This window comes from Hyperolius riggenbachi, chromosome 2 (genome assembly GCF_040937935.1).
Source record: "Hyperolius riggenbachi isolate aHypRig1 chromosome 2, aHypRig1.pri, whole genome shotgun sequence".
Lineage (NCBI taxonomy): Eukaryota > Metazoa > Chordata > Amphibia > Anura > Hyperoliidae > Hyperolius > Hyperolius riggenbachi.
Genome location: NC_090647.1, coordinates 88,222,335 through 88,248,683, shown reverse-complemented (window position 1 = coordinate 88,248,683; position 26,349 = coordinate 88,222,335). Strand labels below are relative to the sequence as shown.

At 44.8% G+C, this 26,349-nt stretch overlaps 1 protein-coding gene across 1 annotated transcript in view; it reads left to right on the top strand.

The window, feature by feature from the left end:
- Positions 1 to 26,349, top strand: part of KATNAL1 (katanin catalytic subunit A1 like 1) — a 117,719-nt gene that overhangs the window by 43,532 nt on the left and 47,838 nt on the right. Inside the window, exon 5 of the mRNA XM_068265017.1 lies at positions 16,502 to 16,626. Coding sequence (XP_068121118.1) covers positions 16,502 to 16,626 — 125 coding nt within the window. The remainder of the gene's footprint in view (positions 1 to 16,501; positions 16,627 to 26,349) is intronic.

Below are 26,349 nucleotides of genomic sequence, written 5' to 3'. Positions count from 1 at the left end.
CGCGGGTGTGATGCCGCCACTATCTTATCAGGTGCCTCCAGCACCCAAATTAACGCTTATAGCTGCTAATCGCGGCTATAAACATAGGCGCCTGTTGCAAGCCTAAATTATTGGCAGATCGTTAAATAGACGCCAGTGTTACTTATCAGCCATTGGGCGCCCAGCTGGTTATTTGGGTGCCCGAGGCGAGTGCTAGCCGCCAGGCTACTACAAATAATTTAATGGTAGTAGCTGATTGTAAACAATTGCCTACTACTATCAGTAATTTTGGTGGAGGTGGGTTACGGTTAGGCATTAGGTGTGGGGATAAGGATAGGTACCTTTTTAGAAGGTTGTTAAGGTTAGTTCCCACTGGGGGATGTTGAGGGGTTATGGTTAGGCACCTTAACCTAAGCGTTAAGGTTAGGATGGATGCCGGGTAAGCCAGTATTGTACTCAGCTTATCCCCGCGCCCAACTGAATCAGCACTGCCCCAATACATACCACATTGTCTGCACTTATAATTGTCATGGACAATCCATCGTAGTATGCTTTAACGTAATAAAAAAGAAAGATAAATCATATATAAGCAATCAATAGACGCATTTAGGAGTGTTTGAAAAGCAATATATCTGTGTCAAGGGGTACTTAAAGGGGCACTACAGCGAAATTTAGGCTATTGGGATCTCCCTAGTAGCATTTTTCTATTACAAAGAGCAACACATATTACACTTGCATATTAGGCTTGCATTACAAGAAAGTGGCTTTGAACTGACAGAGAGGAGAAAGATATTCGCTGTTATCACACAGCCTAACTTCCCTTGCCTTGGTGATGGCAGGATCTGTATCTGAGCTATAAATTATCCAGATGACCTTAGAAAGAAACAACACAATTTAGATGGTGCTTTTGTTTACAAACAGAAACCTGCTACTAGGGAAATCACAATAGCCTAAATTTTGCTGTAGTGCGCATTTGAGGATGCCACCCACAGTAGGAGGTACTTGCCTAACACAGTCATTTATAAAGGGATACATGTTATGTTAATATTGAGAAACACTGCTGTATAGAACTGAGCTATTGTACTGTTTTTGGCTTGTTTTTTGTTGTTGTGGTAAAGTCAGACTGGCGTATTGTTTTGTAGAAAGAGAGAAAAAAACTTGTGCTCAAACAAAATAGCACTGGCCCTTTATGAATGCACTCGGCGTTGCTCTCTTGAACTGGTTGGTGCCAGTAACTGTCAAAACAAGAGGGTAGGGGAGAAAATAGAGAGTGCTCCGTAGTGCATTAAATGGGGTATGCTATAATGCACATATAAAACTTTTTATCACACTCACATTTAGTAGTTCAATCTACCGCTGCGCGTCAAGCTCCTCCAGTGGGTCGCCTCAAACCAAAACAGCCTGGCCGGGGCTGGTGGTGCAGATGGAAAGCGAGAGTGTCCGTCTGGGGTGAGTGGTGCGCAGCCTGCGCCGTCTGACGTCACCGGCGCAGGCTGCGCACCCCAGACGGACACGCTCTCGCTTTCCATCTGCACCACCAGCCCCGGCCAGGCTGTTTTGGTTTGAGGCGACCCACTGGAGGAGCTTGATGAGCAGCGGTAGATTGAACTATTAAATGTGAGTGTGATAAAAAGTTTTATATGTGCATTATAGCATACCCCATTTAATGCACTACGGAGCGCTCTCTATTTTCTCGCTTACCCTCTTGTTTTGGCATATTGTTTTGCGTCGGTTGCTTTAACCACTTCCTCACCGAGGGGATTTACCCCTGGAACACCCGAGCAATTTTCACCTTTCAGAGCTCCTTCCATTCATTCGTCTATAACTTTATTTTTAATTATCGCAATGAAATGAACTATATCTTGTTTTTTTTCGCCACCAACTAGGCTTTCTTTAGGTGGGACATTATGCCAAGAATTATTTTATTCTAAATGTGTTTTAATGGGAAAATAGGAAAAAATGTGGGGAAAAAAATCATTATTTTTCAGTTTTCGGCCATTATAGTTTTTAAATAATGCATGCTACTGTAATTAAAACCCATGAAATGTATTTGCCAATTTGTCACGGTTATAAAACCATTTAAATTATGTCTCTATCACAATGTTTGGCGCCAATATTTTATTTGGAAATAAAGGTGCATTTTTTTCAGTTTTGCATCCATCCCTAATTACAAGCCCATAGTTTATAAAGTAACAGTGTTCTACCCTCTTGACATAAATATTTAAAAAGTTCAGTCCCTAAGGTAACAATTTTTTTTTTTTTTTTTTTTTGTGTTGTTTTTTTTTTTTTTTTTAAATTACAAAATAAAAAAATTGGGGAGTGTGGGAGGTAATGAGTTAATTTTGTGTAAAACTAATGTATATGCTTTAGTGTGTAGTTTTACTATTTGGCCACAAGATGGCCACAGTGATGCTTTGTTCATGCGACCTGTAAGCGTCTGGAAGGACGCTTACAGGAAGCACTATGAGGCTGGGAAAATCACAATGATCGCGCTGTTTCTCATAGAAGCAGCAGATCATTGCGGGGGCTTAGATCAACGAACGGGAATCCATTTTCCCGTTCATTGATCTCCGGGCGAGCGGGCATCGGTGTGCACGAGCGGCGGGAGCGTGCGCACGAGCGGCGGGAGCGCGGACAGCGGCGGTAGTGCGGGAGGTACGGATTTCTCCGTCCCTTGGTTTTATAAGGATGGAAATAGGGACAGAGAAATTCGTACCGCGGGGGGTAAAGTGGTTAATACAATGCAAAAGCTTTTTCTTCTGTTCTTTTTGTGTGCATTGCCTAGCTGCAAGCACATTTTTTTATTTGGCTTTTGACTAAAACACTTGCGAAAAAGGCACTTTATATTTGAGAATATTTTTTGCAGTTTGTGAAGAAACCCTGTGAATGGTCTGCATGGCATTTCATGTACTTCATGATCTAAAAAAAAACACGTCATTTGTCTTTCTCACTAAATTCATCCATAATGAACCAGGATTCAGCACTGCTTCCATTCTGGCCTTGCTGAATGAGGCTCCTGCACTGACTTCATTGAGGTTGGCTCTGAGACCTTTGACTCTTGAGCCGTGGCTAAGCTGTGGGATAGCTCAGTGCTGGATACTCCAATCTTGGCCTGACACTTGGGCCCAGTTTCCACATGCCACTGAGACAGACGTGTGGTACCCATGCTGACCAGTGTTGCCAACATTGGGGAAAATGTTTTTATTGCCAATGCTCAAATTTACTGACAGAATTTTTTTTTTATTTTACTGACGTGTAAGATTACTGAAGTAAAGGTAAAGATGTCACACATGCACCTCCATATATCATGTGGGGCACGAATGAGGAAGAAGAGACAGTGGCAGACACCGGACAAGTCAATTATTGCGTGGGCAATGAGGGTGGGGGTGTAAATCTACAATTGTAGGGATGCAACCGGGGTTTCTGTTCATCACACACCAGATTGAGCAAGTTAGCTTGTGATTTTCTATGTTCGATTGATGCATGCAGCAAATTTTGCTCAGAAATTGGTTGAATTGTTGATCGGGCATGCTCTTGACAGCGCCTATTTTAAACAGATTTGATAAAAATGATTGAATGTAATGGTCGATCGGCCGCCAAGTCTACTGATGTATGGCCACCTTCAGCTTGAGCAAAGTACATTCCAAAATGACAAATGAACTGATCATAAGTAAGTGCTTTATTTATTGGGGAAGAGAGAGTTTTGTTTACTGACACCACAAAGTTAACACAGACTTCACTGGCAGCCCAGATTTGTTTACTTTTTTACTGCCAGTAAATTTACTGACGGTTGGCAACGCTGGCTGACGCAGATTTGCATCAGAATCCCCCTGCCATGTCAATGCCCGGCAATGGGAATTCAGATCTGTGGAAAAATGCTGCAGATGTGATTTTTGTTTTCCCCGCACTCACATATGGAATCAGCATATTGATTAAAATATGCTGTCATTTCGGTATCAGGTGCGGGCATTGGCAGGAGTCTAATAAGCCTGGGTAAATTAGTGGTGTTCAGGCGCCCAACTCACCTCTGCGTATAGTCGCTGGTAGCCAATTGGCTATTACATAGCCATTCTCAGTTGCTAGAAATCACTGTTGGATATGCTTCACTGTTGAATATGCTTCACTGTTACATTAGTTTAAGGTTTTAACCTTTTTGATTGGATAATTTTCACTGTTTGAACATGCTTTACTATTTGATATGCTTCACTGTTAGACTAGTGGTTAGGTTCTCTCCCGTGGGGGCCCGTCACCGCCGTGGGAGAGTCTAGTAGGGGTAATTTGTGCACAACTTATGCTGAAGCTAACGCCCTCCTTTAGTGTACAGGTCCTTCTAAAAAAATTAGCATATTGTAATAAGGTTCATTATTTTCTTTAATGTACTGATAAACATTAGACTTTCATATATTTTAGATTCATTACACACAACTGAAGAAGTTCAAGCCTTTTATTGTTTTAATATTGATGATTTTGGCATACAGCTCATGAAAACCCAAAATTCCTATCTCAAAAAATTAGCATATCATGAAAAGGTTCTCTAAACGAGCTATTAACCTAATCATCTGAATCAACTAATTAAAACACCTGCAAAAGATTCCTGAGGCTTTTAAAAACTCCCAGCCTGGTTCATTACTCAAAACCGCAATCATGGGAAAGACTGCCGACCTGACTGCTGTCCAGAAGGCCAACATTGACACCCTCAAGCAAGAGGGTAAGACCCAGAAATAAATTTCTGAATGAATAGGTTGTTCCCTGAGTACTGTATCTAGGCACCTCAGTGGGAATTCTGTGGGAAGGAAAAAGTGTGGCAGAAAACGCTGCACAACGAGAAGAGGTGACCGGACCCTGAGGAAGATTGTGGAGAAGGACCGATTCCAGACCTTGGGGGACCTGCGGAAGCAGTGGACTGAGTCTGGAGTAGAAACATCCAGAGCTACCGTGTACAGACGTGTGCAGGAAATGGGCTACAGTTGCCGCATTCCCCAGGTCAAGCCACTTTTGAACCAGAAACAGCGGCAGAAGCGCCTTACCTGGGCTACAGAGAAGCAGCACTGGACTGTTGCTCAGTGGTCCAAAGTCCTTTTTTCGGATGAAAGCAACTTTTGCATGTTATTCGGAAATCAAGGTGCCAGAGTCTGGAGGAAGACTGGGGAGAGGGAAATGCCAAAATGCCTGAAGTCCAGTGTCAAGTACCCACAGTCAGTGATGGTCTGGAGTGCCATGTCAGCTGCTGGTGTTTGTCCACTGTGTTTTATCAAGGGCAGGGTCGCTGCAGCTAGCTATCAGGAGATTTTGGAGCACTTCATGTTTACATCTGCTGAAAAGCTCTATGGAGATGAAGATTTCATTTTTCAGCACGACCTGGCACCTGCTCACAGTGCCAAAACCACTGGTAAATGGTTTACTGACCATGGTATTACTTTGCTCAGTTGGCCTGCCAACTCTCCTGACCTGAACCCCATAGAGAATCTGTGGGATATTGTGAAGAGAAAGTTGAGAGACGCAAGACCCAACACTCTGGATGAGCTTAAGGCCGCTATCAAAGCATCCTGGGCCTCCATAACACCTGAGCAGTGCCACAGGCTGATTGCCTCCATGCCACGCCGCATTGAAGCAGTCATTTCTGCAAAAGGATTCCCGACCAAGTATTGAGTGCATAACTGAACATAATTATTTGAAGGTTGACTTTTTTTGTTTTAAAAACCTTTTTCTTTTATTGGTCGGATGAAATATGCTAATATTTTGAGATAGGAATTTTGGGTTTTCATGAGCTGTATGCCAAAATCATCAATATTTTTCAGAAGGCCCTGTACCTGTTTTGAATGCAAGGTGTGTAATCTGCCCGTTATTCGAGTTCTGCATACTTGTGCAGGTAGTCAATTCAGGTACAGCGTCTGTTTGGAAGCGCTGCCATTTCTTTCTGCTGTACCAAATTCTCAGTTGCTGCTGACTGGCTACAACTAGCGACCAGCTGGTAGCAAACATTAGGAGGTTCAGCTTAGGCTCTGAGGGTGGGGGTGCTAGGAATTAGATGGGTGGGGATATTTTAGGCACTAGGAAGGGGGATTCGCTTTAGGCACTAGGAGGTGAGGGTTCAAGTGGGAAAGGTTTTGGGGTAGTTAGATCATAGTACAATATCGGTAATGTTCTTGTGTAGCATTTCTGCAGACAAACCACATTGCTGAGACATTGACTGCCCTACCTTTGTCACGTTGCACACAGAACGGATGCTTTTGCTTGGATTTGAGTATAGGGTTTTCTTTAAAGGGTACCTGAAAATAAGTTACAAAATAAGTTTCACTTACCTGGGGCTTCTCCCAGCTCCCTGCAGCCATCCTGTCAAGCGCCGGTACTCAAAAATGTGCCGATCCTTTGCCGCGGCTAAGTTTCGTTACTGCCGACTTGCAAGTCGACGGCCACTGCAGTACAAGAAAATCTCTGCTGAACCTGTGCAGGACGCTCCTGGTGATGGAAGCGCAAACCAGGACGCTGGCGGCCAGGGCCGCGCAGCCACAGTGGACAGCGATCGAAGAAAGGGAAACTGAGCCGCGGTGGGGACCGGAGGATTGTTGTGTACCAGCGTGGGACAAGATGGCTGCAGGGGGCTGGGAGAAGCCCCAGGTAAGTGAAACTTTTTTTTTTTTTTTGTACTTCAGGTTTCCTTTAAGCACGGGGTTTGGGAGCTCCTGCTATAGAATAGAGCTGTACAGGATGCTTGTTTGACAGCTGTCTGTACATACATCTGTACTTTAAAGCTGCACTAAGTAGGTTTTTTGCACATCCATTGAAATGTGTTTTTAAGTTTTTGCCAGCTACTAACTTCTCCAGTAAAATCCTATCAAAGTCAAAATTTTGTTGTAGCTGGGGCACTTTTAGGCTACTTGCACACTAAGACGTTGCGTTAGGTGCCACGTTAAAGTCGCATAACGTGCACCTAACGCGACGCCTGCTGCTCTTCTATGTGGACATCAGAGTGAGCCGCGTTTTGCAGCTCACTCTGGCGTCCGTGATGCGTACTCTTGTGCGCATGCGGCATCACGTGGTCCCGCCGGCCAATCACCGCACAGAGCGGCCGCTCCAGGAAGTAAACACTGCACGTCACAACGTGCAGTGAATATTAATTAGCCATGTGCCTAGCCGCTCTCCGCTCCTACCCAACATGACTGCGCATGTGCAGACAGTCTAACGCGGCTTAAGCCGCTCTAACGCCGTAGCATGCTGCACTTTCTTAAGAACGTGCAGCGCTACATGTAACGCAACGTGGGCTGTGTGAACAGCCCACTTGTGTTACATTGCTGTGTGTTGGGGGAGCGTTACAGGCTGCACTAACGTGCGCCTGTAACGTCCCTGTGTGGCAGCAGCCTTAATGCCTAGTATGCATATATTCTACAGTGAGATGTAATGAAGCTACCAATATTCTGCAGATCCCAGAGAAAGTCATTTATAACCATACAACTATTTCCGTTTTCTTGTGCAGATTGTACCCTAGAGGCCAAAGCACTTTAATTTGTTTCCCTCTTGCAGTATCACTTTGGATCTTTTCCAGTCAGCTGAAAAATAAATCTTGGAAATAAAAACTAAGTATTCTTGTTCAACAGTTCAAATAGGTTGTAGAACTGTCTGATCAGTTTTCTTGTATGTAGCCTTAGGCCCTGTTCACACGGGCACTAAAAGTAGCGAATCGTAACACAACGGATCCTAACAGATGCTAACGGAGCCAATGTTAACCTATGAATCTGTTAACATTGGTCCTTTGAATGCATCTGTTATGCACGCTCCACTGAATGGACTGCAAGTTTGGTGCTGCAGTGATTTTTCAGGACAGCTGAGCCCAGCAGAACGGAAACGGAGGCTGAAGCGCTGCATGGAAGGCAATGAGTAAACAGATCTGTACAACACACGGACTATAAAAAACGGACCTTTCTGTCAATAGACTCCGAAGATCTCTCTGATATATGGACCAACATACCCAGAATCTCTGTTAATGCAATCTGGTGGAAATCCATTATAAACTTCTGTTCCACTGGTACTTGGTCCCACATCGACTAGCTAAGATTAACAAAAATATCTCGCCAAATTGTTTCAGGGGTTATAATAACCTGGGTACCCATGATCACATGTGGTGGAGATGTAGCAAAGTTCACCGTCTGTGGTTGAGGGTTTGCACCTGGGCGTCCTCGCTAATTAGCAAACCATTACCTAAAAATCTCATTCACTTTGGAAGCTTGAAAATGTAACATATATAAGGTGAAAACAGGTGAAAAAGCTACGTGAATCATGCCCATTATGTGTTCAGAAGTGAGCTGTGGCCCATATGCCATTAACTTTTTCTCCTAGGTAATATTTTCACAACTTGTCAGTATGGCCCAGTGCACACCAAAACCGCTAGCAGATCGTCAAAACGCTGGCGGTTTTGGGAGCAGAGAGACGATATTTGCTGGGTGCACACTGAGCGGATTTTGTATGAGATCCGCCGGCCACATCCGCATCAGGATGGCTAATGTATCTCTATGGGCTGGTGCACACCGGCGGTTTGAGGTTTTTAGCAAACAGCAAACGTGCAGCAAGAGGCACGTTTGCGGCTTGGTAAGAACCTCAAACCGCCGGTGTGCACCAGCCCATAGAGATGCATTAGCCACGCAGATTTTCAGGCGGATTCGGCCGGGGGGTCCGCCCGGTGTGCACTGGGCCTTAAATGCATTTTAAACCAGCAGCAACCAAAAAAATACTCCAAAAAAAAAAAAGTTGAAGTCTAAAAATTTTAATACTTTTTTACTGACAAAGGGCTCTATTCACAAAACTTCTCATAAATTTAGATTTGTACTGGTGAGATAAAAATAGGACACACTGACACCGGAGCCTGCTCTGATTCGTCCGGTGTGTTTAATATATCTTATAGCAAGAATATACTCACAAAGATGGGTTGCTTCCTGAGGCAACCACTCGTATGAGCCTGTAGGGAAATTCCGTCCCCACTCGCCCTTTTCTCTTGGTAGTCGAGGTTGCTGCTCTTAAAAAAATAAAATAAAATAAATTTAAAAAAAATGTTGCCGTTCGCAAAAACTGCGTGGCGAAACCCTACAAAGTAGGGTGTAAAGTATATAGTATGCAAACACAGGAGGCGCCCAAAAATATATAAATAAATTAATAGTAATAACTCACAGGGAGTTCAAATAAGTAAAAAAAGGAGTTTTCAATTTATTTGAGACAAAAACATAAAGTGCACAGTGACAACGCGTTTATCGGTGTAAGCCTCTTTCTCAGGTCAAATATGCACCGGCCCGGGTGGGGGAGAATGTCTAAGGCGTCTGACACGGTTGCCTTAGACGTTCTCTCCCACCTGGGCCGGCACGTATTTGACCCGAGGAAGCGGCTTACGCCGTGAAACGCATTGTCACTGTGCACTTTGTTTTTGGCTGAAATAAATTGAAAACTCTTTTTTTTTTTTTTTTTTTTTACTTATTTGAACTCCCTGTGAGTTATTACTATTATGTATTTATTAATTTTTGGGTGCCTCCTGTGTTTGCATAGTATAGTATATAGTATATTCTCATAAATTACTTATTATGATAAAAATAACCTTTCATCACATTTATAATCAAAATAATCACTCAGGGCTGGTGCACACCAAAACCCGCTAGCAGATCCGCAAAACGCTAGCAGATTTTTAAACGCTTTTTTTTATTTTTATGATGCGTTTTGCTAGCGTTTTGCGGATTGCTGCTGCGGTTTTCAGTATAGTAGATTTCATATATTGTTACAGTAAAGCTGTTACTGAACAGCTTCTGTAACAAAAACGCCTGCAAAACCGCTCTGAAGTGCCGTTTTTCAGAGCGGTTTGCGTTTTTCCTATACTTAACATTGAGGCAGAAACGCATCCGCAATCCAAAAAATGCCTCACCCAGGCATTTTTCGTTTCTGCAAAACGCCTGCCGCTCTGGTGTGCACCACCCCATTGAGATACATTGACCAAGCAGATCCGCAGCCGCAAGCGGATCTGAAAACGCCCAAAAAGCCGCTCGGTGTGCACCAGCCCTCAAAGTAAGTTGTTCCTGATTTAACTTAATTTCAATATTACTTTTCTTATCTTAATTATGTTACATTTTTTCACCTTTGGGATTTTTAAAACGTAATATAGATAAGGTGAAAACAGAGGAAAACAGGTGAAAAAGCTTTGTGAATCATGCCCAATGTGGTGAAAAGTTATTTTAAAAAGATGAAAAATTCTATCCTAGGAGAAAACTCAGGAGGAAAAGTGAATTGCATATGGGTCTAGTGCACTTGGAAGAGAAGGCTTTGTTATATCATAGCTTAGGCTAAACATCATAGGGAGGATTCCATATCAATATACAGGTAGTCCCTGGTTTACGAATGCCCGACTTACGAACGACACGCTGATACGAACGCCGCGACCATAGCTCCGCCCCGTCGCAATGATGTCACGCCGCCGGGGACTACCTCTTCTGCGCCGTTTTAAATGAAGAGCAGCGGAAGGTAAATAGAGGACATCTCACCTGATCCTCGGTGGTAGAAGGTCCCATCGTGGTGCCCGGAAGCTGCGCAGCCCGTCCTCTCGCTCCGTCCACTGTTCCCCGGCGGCTTCTTATGCGTCGCATAATGACGCATCCTAGTGGCGGCGCCTGCTAATGCGTCATTATGCGACGCATAAGAAGCCGCCGGGGAACAGTGGACGGAGCGAGAGGACGGGCTGCGCAGCTTCTGGGCACCACGATGGGACCTTCTACCGCCGAGGATCAGGTGAGATGTCCTCTATTTACCTTCCGCTGCGCTTACTCTGCATTTAAAACGGAGGCAAAGGTGGCTGTCTCGACTTAAGGACAGATTCAGGTTAAGAATGAGTGGACAGTCCCTATCTCGTTAGTTAACCGAGGACTACCTGTACAGCAATACATAGCTTTAGGGAGTCTTTCAGAAACTGAAACCAGGATAATTAACATATAATTAGGTATCCTGAATAATGTATTCAGTATGTATATGTATGTATGTAGAAATTCTTCTACAGTGGGTTGCAAAAGTATTCGGCCCCCTTGAAGTTTTCCACATTTTGTCATATTACTGCCACAAACATGAATCAATTTTATTGGAATTCCACATGAAAGACCAATACAAAGTGGTGTACACATGAGAAGTGGAACCAAAATCATACAGGATTCCAAACATTTTTTACAAATCAATAACTGCAAAGTGGTGTGTGCATAATTATTCGGCCCCCTTTGATCTGAGTGCAGTCAGTTGCCTATAGACATTGCCTGATGAGTGCTAATGACTAAATAGAGTGCACCTGTGTGTAATCTAATGTCAATAAGAGAATATTGGGAGCAACAACACCGTGAAGTCCAAAGAACACACAAGACAGGTCCAAGACAGGTCAGGGATCAAGTTATTGAGAAATTTAAAGCAGGCTTAGGCTACAAAAAGATTTGCAAAGCCTTGAACATCCCAAGGAGCACTGTTCAAGCGATCATTCAGAAATGGAAGGAGTATGGCACAACTGTAAACCTACCAAGACAAGGCCATCCACCTAAACTCACAGGCCGAACAAGGAGAGCGCTGATCAGAAATGCAGTCAAGAGGCCCATGGTGACTCTGGACGAGCTGCAGAGATCTACAGCTCAGGTGGGAGACTCTGTCCATAGGACAACTATTAGTCATGCACTGTTCAAAGTTGGCCTTTATGGAAGAATGGCAAGAAGAAAGGCATTGTTAACAGAAAGCATAAGAAGTCCCGTTTGCAGTTTGCCACAAGCCATGTGGGGGACACAGCAACCATGTGGAAGAAGGTGCTCTGTTCAGATGAGACCAAAATGGAACTTTTTGGCCAAAATGCAAAACGCTATGTGTGGCAGAAAACTAACACTGCACATCACTCTGAACACACCATCCCCACTGTAAAATATGGTGGTGGCAGCATCATCTTCGGGGGGTGCAACTCTTCAGCAGGGACAGGGAAGCTGGTCAGAATTGATGGGAAGATGGATGGAGCCAAATACAGGGAAAACTTGGAAGAAAACCTCTTGGAGACTGCAAAAGACCTGAGACTGGGGCGGAGGTCCACCTTCCAGCAGGACAATGACCCTAAATATAAAGCCATGGAATGGTTTAAAACAAAACATATCTATGTGTTAGAATGGCCTAGTCAAAGTCCAGATCTAAATCCAATCGAGAATCTGTGGCAAGATCTGAAAACTGCTGTTCACAAACGCTGTCCATCTAATCTGACTGAGCTGAAGCTGTTTTGCAAAGAAGAATGGGCAAGGATTTCAGTCTCTAGATGTGCAAAGCTGGTAGAGACATACCCTAAAAGACTGGAAGCTGTAATTGCAGCAAAAGGTGGTTCTACAAAGTATTGATTCAGGGGGGCCGAATAATTATGCACACCCCACTTGCAGTTATTTATTTGTAAAAAATGTTTGGAATGATGTATGATTTTCGATCCACTTCTCACATGTACACCACTTTGTATTGGTCTTTTACGTGGAATTCCAATAAAATTGATGCATGTTTGTGGCAGTAATGTGACAAAATGTGGAAAACTTCAAGGGGCCGAATACTTTTGCAACCCACTGTATATGTCATTGCGGTACCTCTGAAAAGTAGACCTTCAACTTTTTTAAATAAAAAAAGTTAGATACTTCATCAGTAGGCGAAGCCCCTGGGATATTCAGAGGCTTTCCTGATCCTCTGCGCTCCCCTGTGTATGAGCCCGGAAGCACTGTGTAGCTGCCAGTGGGTTTGCAACTGCACAGTAGCATGGAGACGCTCGTGCTCCGAGATAAAAGCTGTGCACGAGTGCCTCCGTGCTATAGCACAGGCACAGGCCGTACTTTGCTCCTGTGCAGTGCAGCCATGTTCGTACACAGAGGGGAGTGTAGCTGAAAGCAACTTTCACTGTAATATTGAAGATTGTTCAGAGGGGCCCAGCACAGCTCATAAGGGGCGTAGGGAGACTTCGGAAGCCTCTGGACCATCCAGAAGCTTCTCCCTACTGAAGTAAGTATCTAGCAGGAAGTTGGAGAACACGCAGCCCCGTGGGCGATGTACACAGGGCTGTGGAGTATGAGTCGAGGAGTCGGGGCAATTTTGGGCACCCGGAGTCGGAGTTGGAGTCGGAGTCGTTGATTTCATAAACTGAGGAGTCGGAGTCTGATGATTTTTGTACAAAATCCACAGCACTGTGAAGTATTAGACTAAAGAGTCGGAGCCGCGGAGTCGGAGCCATTTTGGGTACCCGGAGTTGGAGTCGGAGTCATGGTTTCATAAACCTGAGGAGTCTGAGTTGGAGACGGAAGATTTTTGTACTGACTCCACAGCCCTGGATGTACAAGAAGAAGACACGGCAAGTGATTGAAACTTTATAGAAGAAGACACAGTGAATATGTAATATACACTGGAGGTCCACTTTCAGAACTGACAATTGTACAAAAACATTCCCTTTTAGGCTGTAGCGCTCGGTCCCCAGTTCGAGTCTGGGCCAGATCACTGTCCGGGTGAAATTTGTATGTTCTCCCTGTGTCTGTGTGGATTTCCTCCGGGAACTCCGGTTTCCTCCCACATCTCAGAAGCATACAGATATGTTACTTGTCTTCCTCCAAAAATCTGGCCTTAGACTATGATGAACATATGACTATGGTAGAGAATAGGTTGTGAGGTTCCCTAAAGGGGCAGCTGGTGACAAACCACATACTGTGTAAAGCACTTTGAAAGATGTCAGCATTTATATAACAATTAAATCATAAAAGGAGTAAAAATAATGATATCGAGTACAAATATAGAAACTGCTGTAGTTAGGAATGGGAAGCCTATTGTTTATGTGGCATTTGATTTACATGATCACTCCTTGGCATAGATGGAGACCCCTCCCCCAGTATCTGATTGGCTGACACTTTGGACCTCATCTAAGTGATGTATGAAAAAAATCTGATGAGCTCCTTGTTTTTTCTGTTTCCAGTCTAGCTATGCTTGTGGAATTTGCTGAATTTCTTTCTTTACGTAACGGTCACTAGGTGGCAGGAAATATCTTTTCAGAAGAACGCCACACGGAATGCCACAGTATTATAATATTCAGAATAAATGAATGTATTCGCTGCGGTCTATCATTCTGCTGTCTTCACGGCTCTGGAAGAGATAATGCCATCTATGCAATATTCAAGGAATCCGGAGAGTCATTTCAGCTTTTGAGAATTAAATAGGATTTCTTAACTCCTTGTTTTTAAGACGTGATATAATTGGTAGTGCGTGTTTATGATGGGTGCAGCGCCTGTACATTCAGTACCTGGAAGTGCCAGGACAAGTGGAACGGCAGGGGAACAGCTTTTCAGAGCAAGTCATGCAGAGAGGTTGGTTGGGCTTTCTGTTCTATACTCACTACAGATAGACTTTTAAAGAGAATCTGTACTCTAAAATTCTTACAATAAAAAGCATACCATTCTATTCATTATGTTCTCCTGGGCACCTCTGTGCTGTTTCTGCCACTCCCTGCTGCAATCCTGGCGTGTAATTGCCAGTTTTAGGCAGTGTTTACAAACAAAAGACATGGCATGTGATTGGCTGAGAGGAGCTCAGTCTGTGACCCATACAGAGCCTGCAGGGGGTGTGGAGAGCGTGTGTATATAGCTTCTATCCTATTACAACCAGAGCAGCACATTCTTGCCTGAGTGCCTGAGCCGAACAAAGCCGTCAGAAGAAAGATTAGATTATATAACAGAGATAATACAGCCACTGTGCAACTAGGAAAGGCTGCAGTAAGACAGACCACATTAGAAAAGGTATAGGAACTTATAGGATAGAAGAAATAAGGCTGAACATTTCCTTTGTGAATAAAGACTTTTTATTTCATTGGATTATTCATTATATAAGATTAATAATGCTTTAACCCATTAGCAGTCTCAAATTAAATTTTTCATTTGAAAGCTGATGGTGTACACTAAACCTCTACCGGCAAATTAGCACTAGGCAGCCAAACAAGCGGGCGGCAGAGAGCAGTTTTAGTTGCCTGTTCCGGGCGGCTTCTCCTCTTCCTCCACCAGCGGCTCTGAACTTTTGACGTGTCTTCTGGGTCCCAATCACATGATATGACATGATCGGGACCCAGGAGACCGTGTCATCGTTACAGCGCCACTTGGTGGTGGAAGAGAGGTGATGGAAGACACTATTCCATCACCCCTCATCCACCACCGGTTGGCAATGTAACTCGGAAATGGGCTCCTGATCACGTCGTATCATGTGATCGGAACCGAGAAGTCATGTCGGGATTACACCGCCAACACGGTGGAGAAAGAAGCCAATCCTGCCGTCCAGGCAGGTAACTATAAAAGCCCCCGTCTGCCCACTCTACATACCCTTCTGTGCCTGTCGGGCTGGAGGAGGCACACTTCCCCAGTGACAGGATAAATTTGACCCTGTAGCTGCTAGGCCTGAAAGATAATTCGAATTTAAATCGAAATCGTGATCACCAAGATCACAATTTCGGAATCGTCAAAGCGGCAATTATCGCGATCACGTCATTTTCACATGGGGGAAGTTTGAAGAAGTGTGCTTGGCAAAACTCTGGGTTCCTGTATGTCACATGACATACAGGAAGTATTCCATGCATTAGAAGCTATGTCCAGAACTGATGCAGCTTGGGGGACAGAGGAGGCGCAGAGAGACACAGAAAGAGCGGGCACAGAGACACAAAGGGGGCAAGAGAGAGACCTAGAGGAGGCATAAAGAGGCAAAGGGGGCACAAAGAGAAACAGAGGAGGGAACAACTAGGCAAAGAGGGGGAACAAAGCTTGATTGGAAGGAAACCGTGCATCAAATCGAAATCGCAATTTCAGACAGAAATCGCTCAATTCAATTTTTTCCTAAAATCGTTCAGGCCTAGTAGCTGCTACAAGGTTAATATCACATAAAGTGTATGTATAGAAGGCTTGTGGATAATAAGAATGCAAGAAAATTCTCCTATGTTTTCTCCTAGTATATATTTGTAATCTTCTGTTTAAAATAAGTTTTCAGCACTCTGCAATTGAAAAAGTACCAAAAAGTAGGTGAAAAAAAAAATCTAAATTATTCTAGTAGTTTTTGACTTGCTGGTGACTTAAAGGGCATTTTATTAATAAGATGTGAAATATCTCTTAGGAGAAAACTTGGGAGAAGAAGTGAATTGGATAGGGCCTAATATGTCTAAAGCACAGCACCAACATTCATAAGAATACATTTGCATCTTATTTTTGGAATCTGTTGACTACCCATACCTATTTTGCTTGATGAAATAATACATTGTGCAGTTGATATAAACTTCCAACTTGACACAAAATGTTAGCCCTGCTATTGGCTGAAAATGTGATGGGGCAACCAATGGTGATTGACATGGGATCTCTCAGAGCGTAGAATCTAAAGCTTACATACACACACTAGATGACGGCTAGCTTACATACACACTATGCCTGGCTGCTTCCATTGCTGCTTCCTTTGATTGGCATTTGTTTTGCCTTAAATATTTCTTTTTAATTTTCTTTATCAGGGCCGGAAAAACCAGCAAGAGGCAGGAGGCGATGAAATTAAGAAATTCGATGGAGCTGGATATGACAAGGATCTGGTGGAAGCTTTAGAGAGAGACATCATCTCCAGAAATCCCAACATCCATTGGTATGTGTACAGTTTTTCAAAAACTATTTTTATTGACAAAAACTATAAAGGTACAGCAATCCACTGCACAGCGGGAAGGGGAGGTCTTCTCCATCAGTGCTTTGTTGGTATAAATGTGTCAGCTTCCATATCCCTCTCGCTTCAGGTGTGCTTTAAAGAGAACCTGTAACAAAAAAAAATCTCCCTCTGGGAGATACTTACCTCGGGAGGGGGAAGCCTCATGGTCCCAATGAAGCTTCCCCAACCTCTGTAGCCTGGGGCAATCCAGCGCTGGCTCCCCAAAACTTCCTTGACAAAGCCTGACAATAACTGTGCAGGCGCGGCAATATTTACCTACCACGATCTTGCGCAAGGGCAGTAGCGGCTCTCCATTCGGGCTAAGGCAGAAATGGCCAAGCCCGATCGACCCGCTCTACTGCACAGGCCCAAAGGACTCGTGGTTACGCAGTAGAGCGGATACAATCGGGGCTCGGCTATTTCCACCTCAGCCCGAACAAAGAGCCACTAGTGCACCTTCGCAGGATCGCAGTATGTAAATATTTACCTTGTCGCTGTTCAGGGGGTTGCAGAGCTAGATTGCCGGGAAGAAGGAGGATTGGGGAAGCCTCGTTAGGATCCGGAGGCTTCCCCCTTCCAAGGTAAGTATCCCCCAGAGGTTTTTTTTTTTTTTTTTTTGTTACAAGTTTTCTTTAAACAACCGGTGTAGAACTGTTTTTGCCATCTGAGGCACGGGCATCATAACTTTGTTACTTAGCAGACCTGAAGGGAACCTGAAGTGGTGGAAATACGAAGGCTTCCATCTTTATTTCCTTTTAAATAATGCCAGTTGCCTGGCTGTCATGCTGAGGTTTTGGGTTTAGTTGTTTTTGAGTCATGCACCTGCAACAACAGTGGTGTCAGGCCAAAGTCAATGCATCTGATTTGTATGCTCATTCTGGGCAATGACTTAATGTATCAGAGGAATTAAGCACGGTGACGCAGTGGTTAGCACTCTCGTCCTGCAATGCTGAATTTGAATCCCAGCCAGGGCACTATCTGCATGGAGTTTGTATGGTTTCCCCTTGTCTGTGTGGGTTTCCTCTGGGCACTTCGGTTTCCTCTCACATCCAAAAAACATACAGATAAGTTAATGGGTTTCTCCCTAAATTGTCCCTAGACCGCAATACATACACTATACAATACTTACATAGACATATGACAATGGCAGGGATTAGATTGTGAGCCCTTCTGAAGGACAGTTAAGTGACAAAACAATATACTCTGTACGCCGCTGTGGAAGATGTTGGCGCTATATTAATAATAATAAATTCAGCCAATTGGCAATGTTTGTTAGAGAAGGAAGATGGCAGCCTCTGTATTCCTCACTTCATGTTCCCTATAAATCAGTGCTGTCCAACTTCACGGGCATGGAGGGCCATTATTTTTTCAGACCCCACGGTGGAGGGCCGAAGGTTCTTGCTAGAGCTGCAGAGCCCCCCCCCCCCCCCCCCCAGGAAAAAAAATGCAATTAAATGCAAATTGGCAGCACTTTCCACAAAATGCGCTCCACGCCGAAAAATGGGTGTGGCCATGGACCAGAATGTGGTTGTGGCCACGGGTGGAGACAAATTTGCATGAACTTAGCAATGTGGGACATTAGATTAGGACAGTGGTGGCGAACCTTTTGGAGGCTGAGTGCCCAAACTGCAACCCAAAAGTCACTGATCTATCGCAAAGTTTTAACTCATACATGAACATTATGGAAAATCCAAGTTGAAAATAAACTCTGAAGATAAACAATTTCATCCATCCTACTCCTGAAAATTGTATTTTTTTTTAGAACCTCCCAGTTTTATTTTCCGTTTTAAAAAGTTAAAAAAGTACCGTAGGTTTAATGCTATTGTCTCATGATGATGATTCAGCTTTTCCATAGTCTCGCAGTTGACAATCATGTGACCCCCCCAACAAGACACATTCAGCAATCATGAGGCCCCCAACAAGACAAATTCTACAATCATGAGGCCCCCAACATGACACATTCAGCAATCATGAGGCCCCCAACAAGACACTAGGTAATTGTTCCACACTTTTGCTCACCTGTCAGGTCCAAGTAACTTAGACCGCTGCCGGTGCCTTGAACTCCTGCAGGTCCACCACTCCTGCATATACTTGTACAATAGAAAAAACGGAGACGGCACACCAATGGCTCAGCAAACAACTGTATTGAGTATGCAGAGGCACAGACACGACATGTTTCGGGCGTAGCCCTTCCTCAGGTGTGCCCCACCCTACTTCAGTGACACCTTTATACCCCACCCACAGGAAACCACCTGACCATAAATCTGGTCACATGGTGGACAACCAACATAGTGCAAATAATAAACAATGTACAAACAAGTTCATCACAGTCCTTACATCAATTATCTATTAGTCCACATTTGGGGAACTACACCTGACGGTGTCTACCCCAGAGAATCACTGAGGAAATGGTTACCCCGATGACTAAATTCAACATAGGTTACAATACCATTCTTGATACATTCAGTTTTCAGATTTCAATATCTTTTCTAGGGCAGTCACATATAAAGCCTGTAAGAGAGGACACATTAGAGAAAACACTTGAGACTTACGTTTTCATTAAGTCCTTTTGGTTGAATACAATCAAATCTCTTTATCCACCTGGCCTCACACTGCAATAGGAGTTTTTTCCTATCACCTCCTCTCGACAAGGCTGGTACATCCTCAATCACAAACCATGTGATTGAGGATGTACCAGCCTTGTCGAGAGGAGGTGATAGGAAAAAACTCCTATTGCAGTGTGAGGCCAGGTGGATAAAGAGATTTGATTGTATTCAACCAAAAGGACTTAATGAAAACGTAAGTCTCAAGTGTTTTCTCTAATGTGTCCTCTCTTACAGGCTTTATATGTGACTGCCCTAGAAAAGATATTGAAATCTGAAAACTGAATGTATCAAGAATGGTATTGTAACCTATGTTGAATTTAGTCATCGGGGTAACTATTTCCTCAGTGATTCTCTGGGGTAGACACCGTCAGGTGTAGTTCCCCAAATGTGGACTAATAGATAATTGATGTAAGGACTGTGATGAACTTGTTTGTACATTGTTTATTATTTGCACTATGTTGGTTGTCCACCATGTGACCAGATTTATGGTCAGGTGGTTTCCTGTGGGTGGGGTATAAAGGTGTCACTGAAGTAGGGTGGGGCACACCTGAGGAAGGGCTACGCCCGAAACATGTCGTGTCTGTGCCTCTGCATACTCAATACAGTTGTTTGCTGAGCCATTGGTGTGCCGTCTCCGTTTTTTCTATCCCCAACAAGACACATTCAGCAATCTTGAGGCCCCCAACAAATCATGAGGCTCCCAACAAGACACATTCAGCAATCGTGATGCCCTCAACACGACAAATTCAGCAGTCATGAGGCACATAAATAGACAGCATTTCACATAAATAGGCAGAATGCCCCTTTAATATGGTAGACACCTCTCACCTGGCTTCTGAATTCTCCTCTACTGGCTGCTGTGCCTGGCTGGCCTGGCAATAGTGTTTTTGGCCAGATTGGTGATGATGTGTGGGCTGAAAGGCCTTGCGGTGCTACTGTGGCCGGGCTGGCGGTGATGTTGTGGTGTGGCCGGATGAGGTAGTGACAGGTGCCCCCCCCCCCCCCCAGTTAGATAGTGACAGGTGTCCCCCCAGTTAGATAGTGACAGGTGTCCCCCCAGTTAGATAGTGACAGGTGTCCCCCCAGTTAGATAGTGACAGGTGTCCCCCCAGTTAGATAGTGACAGGTGTCCCCCCAGTTAGATAGTGACAGGTGTCCCCCCAGTTAGATAGTGACAGGTGCCCCCCCAGTTATAGATAGTGACAGTTGCCCCCCCAGTTAGATAGTGACAGGTGCCCCCCCCGAGCTAGATAGTGACAGGTGCCCCCCCCAGTTAGTGACAGGTGCCCCCCAGTTAGTTAGTGACAGGTGCCCCCCCAGTTAGTGACAGGTGCCCCCCCAGTTAGATAGTGACAGGTGTCCCCCCAGTTATAGATAGTGACAGGTGCCCCCCCAGTTAGATAGTGACAGGTGCCCCCCCAGTTAGATAGTGACAGGTGTCCCCCCAGATTGGTGATGATGTGTGGGCTGAAAGGCCTTGCGGTGCTACTGTGGCCGGGCTGGCGGTAATGTTTTGGTGTGGCCGGATGAGGTAGTGACAGGTGCCCCCCCAGTTAGATAGTGACAGGTGCCCCCCCCCAGTTAGATAGTGACAGGTGCCCCCCCACCCCCAGTTAGATAGTGACAGGTGTCCCCCCAGTTAGATAGTGACAGGTGTCCCCCCAGTTAGATAGTGACAGGTGTCCCCCCAGTTAGATAGTGACAGGTGTCCCCCCAGTTAGATAGTGACAGGTGTCCCCCCAGTTAGATAGTGACAGGTGTCCCCCCAGTTAGATAGTGACAGGTGTCCCCCCAGTTAGATAGTGACAGGTGCCCCCCCAGTTATAGATAGTGACAGTTGCCCCCCCAGTTAGATAGTGACAGGTGCCCCCCCCCCCCCCCCCAGCTAGATAGTGACAGGTGCCCCCCCAGTTAGTGACAGGTGCCCCCCCAGTTAGATAGTGACAGGTGTCCCCCCAGTTATAGATAGTGACAGGTGCCCCCCCAGTTATAGATAGTGACAGGTGCCCCCCCAGTTATAGATAGTGACAGGTGCCCCCCCAGTTTTAGATAGTGACAGGTGCCCCCCCAGTTAGATAGTGACAGGTGCCCCCCCAGTTTTAGATAGTGACAGGTGCCCCCCCCCCAGTCTTAGATAGTGACAGGTGCCCCCCCCCCCAGTTAGATAGTGACAGGTGCCCCCCCAGTTAGACAGTGACAGGTGCCCCCCCCCCCCAGTTAGATAGCGAGGTGTCCGTTACCTCTGATCTGCTGCTGTGTCCCCGCTGCCGCTGCTTCACAGCTCAGACCTCACAGATCGCGGCGACTGAAGCAAGCAGAGCGCGCGCATGGCATCCGCGCGGCAGAACGTCACATGCAGAAGTGACTAATGATGTCACTTCCGCATGTGACGTACTCCGTGCGGGTACCATGCACACTCTGTTTGCCTCAGTCGCCGCGATCTGTGAGGTCTGAGCTGTGAAGCAGCGGGGACACAGTAGAGGCCACACAAGAGGGAGCAGGCATGGCGCCCATAGCGCAAGCCATGCCTGCATCTCGGGGAGACCAGCGGGCCAAAACAGGAGGCCTGGCGGGCCGGATGCGGGCCGCCAGTTGGACAGCGCTGCTCTAAATGATCAGAATCCATACTAGTGTATGAATTAGTGATGGGCCTGCTTCTGGCATGCTGGGCAATCCCCCATGTGAGCCTGAGTCTGTTATCTTTGTTCAATACAGAACTGGATATAAATATTCTAATCTGTGGATTTTGTGGAGCCATCCACTATCTATATATTTCAGCCATCCTTCAGGTCTGAATTACCACCCGCTATGGATAGACACATTCCCCGTTATGGCTTTAACTGATATAATTATGTGTTTTTTTTGCTGCCCATCAATCTTCATAGTACTCAACGTGCTGTATTCATTATTTTATTGATGAAACATTTTTTTATATTACTGTGCAGTGGGTTGTTCTCCTTTTCTAGTTTATGCCATTTCTGTTAATTTGCCTATCGGCTTTTGTATGACTCACTGCACAACTCGCTCTCACTTTAGCGGGAGCCCGTCTTTTCTTGGCTGTTCCTAGAATGAAAACTATTTTATGCTTAATTAATTTGAAATAATGTTGTATTAAATGAATATAAAATACTTTGCCTGATTCAGGCTTTTAATCAAACACTTGGCTCCTGCTCTGCTTTTTACGTATAGTTGGTTCTAGTACTGAAACTGTTTCAGAGTCCCTTTTCTGTGCTGTAGTTATTTTGTTCAGATGAGCAGATGAGCTGCAAGAAATGCGCAAATAAATCCCTAGCTCTAATGAATTAGCAAATCTCCTAATTTGAGAACAGAGAGTTTTAGATTAGTTTAGACTGAATATTTGCACGCAGACAGACTTGACCCATCTGCAGAGAATTGTAGGCGCTGCTCTAGTTTAGGGAACTCAGCAGCAGCAGGAAACCTCATAGGGGAATTCCGCTAATGTGACTGAGTGGACAGCACCCTCTTAAACTGCTAGGCTTCCAATTGGTTGTAGTAAACCACGCCCCTACTATTCAACCAATCACAACGCTTCATGCTGTAGATGGATCTGTGATTGGAGAACTGTTCCCTATGAGCTTTCCTGCTGGGTCCCCTAAACTAGACTAGTGCAGAATTGCTCAATAAGGAAATCCAGGAAAATTAGGATTCATGAAATGCTGAAGTTTTAAAAAAAAAAAAAAAAGATCCGCTTTGACCTTGTGGTTACAGATTGCCCAGCAAGCTCATGGTGAAGCAGAACACCTAGGAGTGTGTAAGGGGCTAAAAGGGATCAAAAAGCCTCCTTGCTAAAATGCTATGAAAAACAGAAGCCTTCATGAAACAGAAGGTATTTGTGATTATTCAGGTTGGAGTGAGCTCTGAGGTGTCCCACGATGCATCACTGCTGAATATGCAAATCATCTCTTTGTTTTTCCTGATAGCTAAATATGCCTCCAGAACCACTGGGATGCAATGTTAATATTACAGAAACAAGCTGACACATTGTATTCCAGTGGATCTGGAGTTGTGGTTCGCTTACAGGGTCAGCAAAAAGATGATTTGCATATTCAGCAGTGATGCATTCTGGGACACCTGATATGTTCAGTCCAACCTGAATAATCGCAAATACCTGGTATTTCTAGAAGGCAAACTCCTGTTGATCTTGTGGTCAAGTGATTAATGTTATCTAATAATGGAGAGAGCAAGCGAGTCTAAGGCTAGATTAACACCGGTGAAGAGGACAGTGTCGGAAACACACTCACAAAAGAGTGGTACATCGATGTTGCCACACAGTCAACTGTGACATGGTTTTGCATGGTAATTTCACCTTCAGGGAATATGCTGTGCGAGAGAAGCCACTGAACTGGGATGTGATGCAGCCCGCATGCAGCTGATGTGTCTCAGCAAGCACCTCATTACACATCCTTACAGGAAAGTATGAGACACGTGGCTCTTGCTTTATGAGGTTGACAGGGTTTTACAGGGAATAGCTCAGTTTTTATAGGAGCACCTTAGTGTCACTTTAACAGAGTTGTGCTTATTATGGTTGATTTATATAGAACCAGCAGCGGTGCTGTGCATAGACATACAGTATATGGTGCATACAGATGAAGATACGGTAGCAGGGATGGGTGAGATTTGTCAGGGGTTCCAGAGTGAGACGGGTCTTGCGTAGCACCTGAATTTGACACGGCTATAGCAATGCTGTAGTCTGCACCCTGCATATGGCTAATTCGGGGACCCGTCGATTGCCGGACCTCGAATTAATTCTCCCATCTAGTTCCTACCATTTGGAGGGGGAATAGTAACCAATGCCGGCCGGAATTTTAGAAGCAGCAGGGTTAGTCGTCATTTGTCTCACCCTACGCCAAAAAGACCAGGCCGGCGAAGGTGAATGTATCCCCCCCCCCCCGTAAAGCAGTATTAGGTGTACTCCCCCCCCCCCCCCGCCCAGGTAACATTGCCCCCCCCCCCACAAGGTAGCAGCATTAAGTGGCCCCATTTTCATTTACTCCCCCCCCCCCCCTCCCAAGGGTGTGTGTGGTGGGAAGAACTAAATGTTAAGATAACTTGTTCCTCTCTATACCGGATACCGACTGTGGTCTCTACCAGCTCAATCTTCAGTGTGGGTAATATTTCTGTAAATAACTCTGTAAATAACTCTGATAATAACCTGACAATTCTTATTTCTTATCCATTTTAAGTAAAGAGAATGGCCGTGTGATTACTGTGGACGTTCTCTAAGGAGTGTGTTCAAGGAAAGCGAGAGGCAGCCATGCAGACAAATCCACCCTCCTTAGAAATATGCTTTTGGAAATTGTTACTGGCTTAAGTGATTAACACCTGAGTAAAACAGGGCTACGATTAAGCCAGAAAATCCGCCACCTACCTGCGAATGCTTTCCAGTCACTTGAAATGTATTCTGTATTCACGGTAAAAATTGCATATTTGGTCCGGATGTTGTATTAGCAATGAGATGATTTGTTTTTCATAAGGGAATATCTGGGTATTAGGCGTAAAAGCTCACGGAAGAGCCTGGTAAATTCTGCTTCACAATCCTGTCTTCGGAGCTCATTTTAATGAAGGCTATAGGCTGTGGGCTACTATATAGTGAGCGTAATCTAAATCCAGGCTTAATGGGGAAAATATATTCTAAGAAGGGTTTATTTTAATTTTTTGTGCATGTTCAATAAAACATGTAGATGCTCACGAAGGGAGTCTGAGATGGAGAGAGACCTGCATTTCCAGATAAGAACGTGTGTTTCTTACTTTTGATCAGCATTTATGGAATGCCAGCATGCTGTATCCCTCAGTGCTTTAGCGTTACATAGTTCAGTTCACATTGGAACTCCCCAGTGGAGCTGGCTGTCAAGTCCCTAGCATGCTCATACGAGCGTTTATGATGGTTGCTCATAGTACATTTTAATTGGTTGTCTTGTGTGGCCACCTCAGTACTGCCAGCATGGATGCGAGTACAGATGGGATGCTTCGGCGCTCTCTAACTTACTCTCTAACTTAGAACTACTTCTGGCCATTTCCACTCACAAACTACTGTGGAGATAACATGGACATTATGCAGGTGTTACTATGTCACAGCTATGAAACTTTTTCTTTATATTCTTGTCATCACAGATATTTTACTACAATCTTCTGCCTTTTGAAGGGTTAAAACGTGCCTCGGGCTGTTTTTTGATTTCCGTATGTTACTGCCAGAACCCAAAGTCTGGCCACTTTCGGGATCTGGCCAGCCAATGTTAAAAGTGACCGGCTGTTGCGGCCAATATGCAAAGAATAAAACATGGTTGTCAATTATCGGACTTTGGTACCTGGCCAGCCAATATGTGAAGTGGCCAACTGATGCTGGCAATACGTAAAGAACTAGCTTGTTATGGACTTTGGCCAGCCAGAACTTGACCTGACCAGAGCTGGCCAGCCTAATCCAAAACAAAGGAGCAAAGTTCGGCTGCGGCAGTATATGCATTTCTCTAGGCTTCTCAACCTGCCCCCACTTTGCCCCGGTGTCCTCTGTCTCACCTCTCTACTCTGCAACTCCGTCCCTCCACTCTACATGTCCCCTCTCCAGCTTTTTATTCCATTCCCTGTGTTGCTGGTATTCACTGCTGTATGGGCAACATTTTCATACAGCAGTGAATATTGACAACACAAACTGCAAAAAAAAAAAAAATTTGCTGGAGAGGCCACACACAGGCAATCTGCTGGAAGGGCTGCCCTGTCTAATTTTCATCCCATCAGTGAGGGGACATGGGATGTTGGAGGGATGGAGTTGAAGTATGGAGAGGTGAGAAAGAGGACACCAGGGCAAAATAGATACTGCCACAACCTCTGCTGATTTGCTCTTTTGTTCGGGATTTGGCTGGCCAGCTCTTGTGAGGTCATGTTCTGGCTGGACGAAGTCCAAAATGAGCTAGTTCTTTGCATATAGCCGGCATCAGTTAGTCACTTTGCATACTGGCTGGCCAGATGTCAACTGTGGGATCTGGCCGTAACCTATATATGTATATTTCTCCACGACGAACCTATTTTGTTATTGGATTATATA